An 8233-nucleotide genomic window follows, 5' to 3' on the forward strand; every position below is an offset into this window, starting at 1 on the left:
AAATAATTTATTTTTGGTTTAATAATATAACATTTTATAAAGATAATAATTAAGTATTCTGTAGAACTCAATGATTATCCTAATTATATTTTATATTTTTTTATATTTAAAATGAGATGTTTATCCTGTATTTGATTGTGTTTATCTGCAGTTAGTTACATGAATTTATATAGGGGATGAAATCGGATAGGAATGAACGGGTTTAAGAGTTTTTAAGAGTTTTAAGAGTTTTTAAGAGTTTTAGCCAAATGCTTTATAATATAGTATAGATTATTGTTTTTGCCTTTTATTTATCTGTTGAATACATCTATAGTATATTATAAAACATTTGACAAAAAACTTTTAAAAATATTTTTTATACATAAAGTACTGTTTACTAATGCATATTACTTAAAATTAAAGATTACCAGTAAATTGTGCATTACAACTTATTAAAACTTTATGTGCATTTTTATAAAATAATTTAATTTAGGTTTAGTTCAATCTTCTTAATGTAATTTAATTTAGGTTTAGTAACAAAATAATTTATTTTAGATATCATAATATAATATTTTTTTATAAAAATAATAATTATATATTATGTTGGAACTTAATGATTTTTCTAATTATATTTTAAATTTTTTGGGTATCAAATTTGGTTTATTTTACGTTGCTTCATATTTAAATCTACTAGTTTCTTCATTATTTGTAACAGTTCTTTACTTGGGGGGTTGGAATCTTTCGATTCCGTACATATTTGTTCCCGAGCTTTTTGAAATTACTAAAAGAGGTAGAGTCTTTGGAACAATAATTGGGATTTCTTGAGTGTTCGAGTTTATTTATGGCATGAAACAACCCGTAGCATGGGTATAGCTTATTAATACGTTACAGAAAACCCTACTTGAGTCCATTTTATTTTTTTTACCGCCAAAACCCGTGCTCAAAAATAATACGAAGTGATGAGTTGGTTATTACTTCTATAGTTATTTGTTTATACTATGGGGCTGGTTTTTTATACTAACCCTCAAAAAACCAACGAGTCACACACTAAGCATAGCAATTTTATCAAAAGATTAATTGAATTTTTATTCAACCCTATAGAATTAAGAATTATAATTTTTCATTTTTTTTTTATTGAACAGAAAAGAAAAAGAAGAAACGAATTTATCATTTTTTGTTCCATCGCTGGATAGAATGGATTTAAAATGAGATGTTTATCTCGTATTTGATTATGTTTATCAGTTAGTTATACGAATTCAAAAGCTTTAAAAAGTTATGCTCAAATATCATTGTTTGTAATCTTGAATTTTAGATAACATGCATTATTAAATTTAATTTGATGCATTAAAAATGATTTTTTTAACGGTTTTATCCAAAAACTTTATAATATAATAGAAGAGTACATGCATAGTGTAGTGATTTACATCCGAATTCTAATGTTTTGTTTTGTTTTTTGTTTCTATCGATATAATATAATTTTATGTGTTTTTGAGAAAACAATAATGTTTTTATTTTTGAATAAAATATAAATTTGAAAAGTTATATTGATAAAATAATTTTTTATAAAAATAATATTTAAAATTCTATTAAAACTCAATAATTATCCTAATTATATTTTAGACTTTTAATAAAATAAAATGTTTATCATGTATTTGATTATGTTTATCTGCAGTTAGTTACACAAATTCAAATAAAGAACTTTAATAAGTTGTACTTACGTACAACTTATTTGTAATCTTGATTTTTAAGTAATATGCATCAATAAACAATATTTCATTCACAAAAAATGTTTTTTAAAAGTTTTTTATCAAATGTTTTGTAATATAATGTATATATATATATAGGGGTTTAATCATTAGAGAACTCATGAAACTATGATAACCTTGAGAACTCGTACGTCATATAATAATATTTAATGTATTGATTAATATATATAGTTTTTCACATTGTGTTTGTTTCATATATACTCGATTCATAATATGAAATTTTTGTATGTGTATTTTATATTTCACAAACGCTCAAACACGTTTTCACATTGTGAACCGAGTACATATGAAGCGATCACATTGTGAAACAAAAATATATTAATCAATATTCCAAATTCTAGTCTTAGATGAAAAAAAATCATATCAAATTTAAAAACATAATCAAACATCTTGATTGATCCAATGGTTGGATGAGCATCTCGTTCTTCAAGAAGTTGAATCAAAGGTTAGATCATGCAAACACTGTACATGTAAATTGATGTAGACTTAGACATGGAATTGTTCTTTAAACCTAAAGGGTTAGATATGTTGGTACCAATCAAGAGGTTGTTAATTTGGTGCATCGAAAATGGGTTATTCTCGTGACCGTCTTTTAACATGTTAAATGTGAGATTTTGAATAGGATCTTCGAAATTTTGGTGCTTAAGTTTACATGTGTTTAGGGTCTTTTTATCGACCTGTATAAAACTATAGTCGAAATTATTTAGGTTCAAACCATTACTTATTTGGTTTTGGTTCAAATCAGTAATGGTTTAGGTTTAGTTTCATATTGCTAATCGTTTTAGGTTGGTAAAAGTCCAAAAAAACTCAATGAACTTTAATGTTTAAAATGATTAAGTCCTTAAACAAATTTTTAGAACGAATAAGTCCTTAAACATTCTAAAACAGGTTAAATAAACACTTAGAGTTTTATAAATATGTTAGATACATCCTTATTGTAACCGGCAACCTCTTTGGCAGGTAAAATTACAAATTAGAAAAAAAAACCTAAAATATTGGCCCATGGCTCCTGTCTCCACCCGTCGCCCTACACCACCCGCCTCCATCCCGTCGCCCTGCACCACCGGCCGCCGCCACCTCCCTCGGCCCAACCCATCGTCGTCGCCCTGCACCACCGGCCGCCGCCGCGTCCCTCGGCCCAACCCATCGTCATCGCCACCTTCCTCCTAGGTTTACAGTTGACAGCAACCCGAAATCTTGATGCATCTGATCCCTTATTCATCGAGATTTCGAAAGCATTTATACAGCAACAAATCAAAGGTGTGCCTTTCAGTATCATCGTATTAAAGTAGTCATCTTTCTTGTTTTGGATCAATTACCACTGAAGAAAATTCCTAATGATTAACTTAAGGGAGGTCATGATTTGGGTATGTTGGACTAATCACAAATAAAGGTTATTGAATTTGCATTTAAATTGATGGGATCTTGTGTTGCTTCGCTAAAAGAATATATCTCAATGTGCTGAAGTTGGGAAACTTTATGTCCACCGTGTTCTTCTAAACTTGTGGATCATTACATTTTGCTCTCAAATTCGTCCATGAGGAAGTATTTGTTTCATAATAATTCATATCATGGAAGCATGTAGATATCTCAATTGTGTGTGGATATTCTGTTTTTGCTAGTATGCATTTGTGTTTTCTGATGTTAATGCCTTGCATTCTTCTTTTACATTCTGTTCCTATTGGGAAAATGATTGTCCTTGATCTTTTTGCTGAAGTCGATCTTATTTGGATACTTCAAATGTCTGCCATGTTGAAGAACTAGCCTTAAGGCCTTATCAGGAAAGAATTTCTCACATCTCAACTATCATCAGCTTCTATTTCTGTTATGCTTTTACACCACCACACCAGTAGCAGTCTCTCCAATCTTGGGCTTTCACTACATGTATTCTTCCATTCTTTTTGGCTATTCATGTTTCACCACTTTGGATTTTTGATTTCCCAACTCATTTGTTGTGTCGGTGTACGTCTTTTGAGAGAAATTTTGATGCAAGGATTTAAGTTCTTTGATGTGATTTATCATTTTGGTCTGAATTTTTCACAAGTAGATACAATATATTCTAATAATATATATAGTGTTGGTGTGTGCTCTATTTATTACCGAGAGAATTCAGATTATTTATGCTTTGGGTACAACTTTTGTATCTTTTGGGGAAGAGTAATGAAAAGGGTATATTTGTTTCATTTTATAAATGTAAATACTTTTTTGGTTCAAAAAATGTTTAGGGAGTTAATCGTTCAAAATATGAAAGTTCGTTGGCTTTTTTTCCAGACTTTTTTCATTATTTTGACACATTAACCAATTTTATAGGTCATAAGGATGCATCTAACAGGTTTTAGAAAGTCCAAGGAGTTATTTAACAAGTTTTGGAATGTCCAAGGACTTATTTGTTCCAAAAAATTGTCCAAGGACTTAATCATTCTAAACACTAAAGTCCATTGGGTTATTTTAAACTTTTCCTTTTTAGGTTTAACCCATTTTTATTCTTAACATATATCATTTGTCATCTCATTTATGCAATATAATCAAAAGTTTTGGATGTAGCAGAACCTCAAAAAAAGGTTGTAACGTTTCTTTGATGTTATTTTAGATTCATCATATAGGATTCAGAATTTACACCACGAACACCTGAATGTTTCCAAAGATCCTGGAATCTTGAAGATAAAGTTGCTCATCATCATTTACACCATGACCCTACATTTTAATCTCGCACCCATTCTCCAAAACTCTCTAATACATGACATGGGTTCGCTCGGTCAATGGTTTGATGTGCCTATGGCAGTATTCTCCTTAGTCTTATAAGGGTGTGTTTGGTACGTTGGACAGGGTGAGACAGTACAGGACATAACACAATTGTCCTATGTTTGGTGTGGTCTTATGTTGGACTCACTAGAACTAGCTAGAACATGGGTGGGACACGCCTGTCCACCCTTAACCCCCAGGAACTAAGTAGAACAAGAACTATTTTACCTATCTACCCTTTCAAAACCCTTCTTTGCTTCTACCGTATACTTCAATCGGCGGTATCGATTGCAAGCGTCACCCTTCTTCCCCTTCAATCGGCGGTATCGATTGCTGGACAGTAATCGACAGATTTCACGAATCGTTCTACCTGTTTCTATCGATTGCATTTTGTTTGCTTTTTTGTATCGATTTTGCCACTGATTTACAATCAGGACGCAATCACATCGGCAACTTCTGCTTAATCATTCCTTCACTTCTCTTCTCTGTGGCCAACGGAGACGACGGAAGCAACTGTGACGATTGCATTTACAAACCCAGACGACGAGCTCATTTTGGTAATCTGCAGCATTAGGAACTACTTTTGTAAGATTGTTCATCAGATCTCCTTCGATTTCAATATTTTTCTTGTATTTTCTCATCTCCAAATCTCTGATCTTGGAGTATAGGGAGCAAAATTCTGTAGCATAGTTTGAAATACTGCTAGGATTGATTGGAAAACAACTTTCATTTTAGGGTTTTAATCGAAATTGTCAGTGACTGTAAAATTGATTGAAGTTGAAGTTTTTAGGGTTTAGAATCCGATGTCATCTTCTCAAGTGGGTTTAGGAGTATGGTAGATTAATTTGATCATGGTGGTTAGAATTCTAGGATTGACTCACTGGGGGTAAATTGGTCATTTTAACCAGTTTTGTCCAGCCCTATCATCATGTCTACCAAACACTGAACAATTATCCTGTCCCGTCCTGTCTGCGTACTAAACGCACCCTAATTGATGACACTTCCATATGCAATCCAATCACTAGAGAATACACCATCCTCCCTAGTCAGCCATACTACAGCAAAGGTTTTGCAATTATCGTTTATGGCTATGGAGTGAGTTCACTATCTCGACGAAGTGGATTAGAAGCCGAGGTATACACCCTTGGCACAGGCCAATGGTGAAGGCTTGCCCATGTTCCTTATTGGCTTAATGGATTCTACGGACCATTTGTGAACAACCATTGTCATTGGATGGTATTGTTTATGATCAAGATGCCCCTGAAAAGCTTTGTACTTCTGATTTAGACAAGGAAACATTGCTATTGATTCAAGTGATTTTCTACAGGTTCAAGAAAAGTGATGTGTTTCATCTTCAAGTCTTTAACTCAACAGGAGTTGACAGATATTCATCAAACCAGTAACAGTTGTAGATATAAGCATTATCACTTGAATCTAAAGTTTATACAGTGATGGATGTATGTGAAACCTGTACAATACTACTTTAAGATGAAACTAGGAATTACTTGCATAGATTTGAATGGAATGGTAACATAAATTCGAAAGTGGGTGTTCATGGTGGAGTTTCTTCGACCTTTACAACACATGAACCCTCTCAGATTCAAAGTTCTCGAGTTTAAGAAAGCTAGGACGATAAGCCATTCCTGATAAGTAGCGGTCGAAAATTTCTGTGTTTTCGACTGTTTTGCTCTTAGGACAATATGACAACAGTTTGTCTTCACAATACATCATCAAAATCCTTCCATCTTTTAGACCCTCAATCAGATACATGGGTTCCCACATCAGCCAATCTAGATCAGGGCTGATAGCTTGCTTGATCACCACCTCTTTATGCCAAGATTTCTTGATCCCGTATTCCTTCATCACCCATATCGTGAATTCAGAATCGTAGGTATCAGATTGACACAAGCAACCCTTTAGGACCGCTAAACTTTGGAAATGGATTTGACTTTCTTCTATAGATTCAATAGGAGGAGAAGGAAACAATTGAAATGTCTCCTTGTCTAAATCAAAAGTACAAAGCTTTTCAGAGGCATCATCCTTCTCACAAACAATCCAATGAAAATGGCCGTTCAGAAATGGCCCATGGAACCCATTAAGCCAGTATGGGACATGACCAAGACTTCTCCATTGGTTTGTGCCAAGGGTGTAAACCTCGGCTTCTAACAGACTGGGTCGTGATGATACATAAGGGTCTGGCGGTATATCCCCTTGGAAAGTCCTTATTACTTTGTACTCCCCTGTCATTAAGCTGACTCCAAAACCATACACGATTATTGCATAACCTTCTCTATAGTATCGTTGTCTAGGGAGGATCATGTATTCTCTGGTGATTGGATTGCATATGTAAGTATTATCACCTTCAGGACCAAACTGCCATAAGCAGATCAGACCATTCACTGAGCCCACCGGGAGTATTTGAGTCTTCTGGAAACTGGGTGCAAGATTAAGATCAAGGCTCGTGACAGGGTCGTGATGCAGATGGTGGTGATCGAGTTCATCTTCTATTTCCACCCACTTCAAAATTCCCGGTTTGTAATAACCTATAAGATCTTTTTCAGAGTTATGATGAATGACGAGGCTTGGAGGTGATTTGGAGAGGTGAAGATTAACAAAGTAAGAGTCCAAAACCAGATTCTGCCACTTCTTGCAAACAAGCTTGCAGTGGATGATGGTCTTGACCGGAAGCCTTGAGAGAACATCGGCCATGACATCTGGTGGCAACTCCTCCATCGATGGATTGATTAAAGACTAGATTTTGCTGGTAGCAAACCAAGAGATTTGTTTTTGGGTTTGGTGGCGGTGATTGTATATGTGTGTGTATATATATAATATACATATATTTTGTGGTGTATCGTAGAGAAGAAGAGTTGGTGTTTGGTCAAATAAGGGGTCACCTTTGACCGAGTGGCAGTCAAAGGGCAGGGTGGTAATATGAACCTGCAAATTCTTAGGCCCAATAAGATATGTTGGAATATAAAGTGATACGGACTTTCCATACCACCAAATCCTTATGTATCATCACGATCGAGTCTATTAGAAGCTGAGCTTTACACCCTTGGCACAGACCAATGGCTTAATGGATTCTACGGGCCATTTCTGAATGGCCATTTTCATTGGATTGTTTGTACTTTTGATATGAACAATCTGATACCCACGACTCTGAATTCACGATATGGGCGATGATCTGGAAATCTTGGCAAAAAGAGGTGGTGATCAAGTAAGCTATCAGCCCTGATGACCTGATCTAGATTGGCTGATCTAAAAGATGGAAGTATTTTGATGGTCTGAAGACAAACTGTTGGCATATTGTCCTAAGAGTAAAACAGTCGAAAATGTTGAGATTTATCAAACCCAAACAGGGATCCACTAAGGATATAAAACAGAGAGAATTGAATTCACTAAGAAACTTCAATTCACAATATTAACCACACTCTGTTTTTCATTACACGTTTACTTACTTATATATATATATATATATATATATATATATAGACTTGGGATCATGTGAGACCAATGGTTTTTCGTGAGACCCGTAAGACCAATTCTCAACCCTTGGATTAAATTTACAATCGTCAGATCTGAACATTTATAAACGCCACGAGACTTTTCACTAATTACGAAATTGCCACCTTGCAACTTTGCAACCATTAGATCATTAATTCATAAATTTGATCAATGAACATAAATTGGTCTTACGGGTCTCACGAAAAACCCTTGGTCTCACGTGAACCCAACCCTATATA

The 8233-nt window shown here is 34.1% G+C and overlaps 1 protein-coding gene across 1 annotated transcript; it reads right to left on the bottom strand.

The window, feature by feature from the left end:
• Nucleotides 1-5926: 5926 nt before the first annotated feature.
• Nucleotides 5927-7363, bottom strand: LOC112500855 (F-box protein At3g07870-like). The gene has a single exon (XM_025104453.1). The coding sequence runs from the start codon at nucleotides 7218-7220 to the stop codon at nucleotides 6063-6065; it is 1158 nt and encodes a 385-aa protein (XP_024960221.1). The 5' UTR covers nucleotides 7221-7363; the 3' UTR covers nucleotides 5927-6062.
• Between the last annotated feature and the right edge of the window lie 870 nt (nucleotides 7364-8233).

This window comes from Cynara cardunculus, assembly GCF_001531365.2.
Source record: "Cynara cardunculus var. scolymus isolate 2C chromosome LG 17, CcrdV1, whole genome shotgun sequence".
NCBI lineage: Eukaryota > Viridiplantae > Streptophyta > Magnoliopsida > Asterales > Asteraceae > Cynara > Cynara cardunculus.

Excerpts from the sequence above, each read along its gene's own strand:
- LOC112500855 (XM_025104453.1), bottom strand. The coding sequence starts at position 7,220 with ATGGAGGAGTTGCCACCAGATGTCATGGCCGATGTTCTCTCAAGGCTT.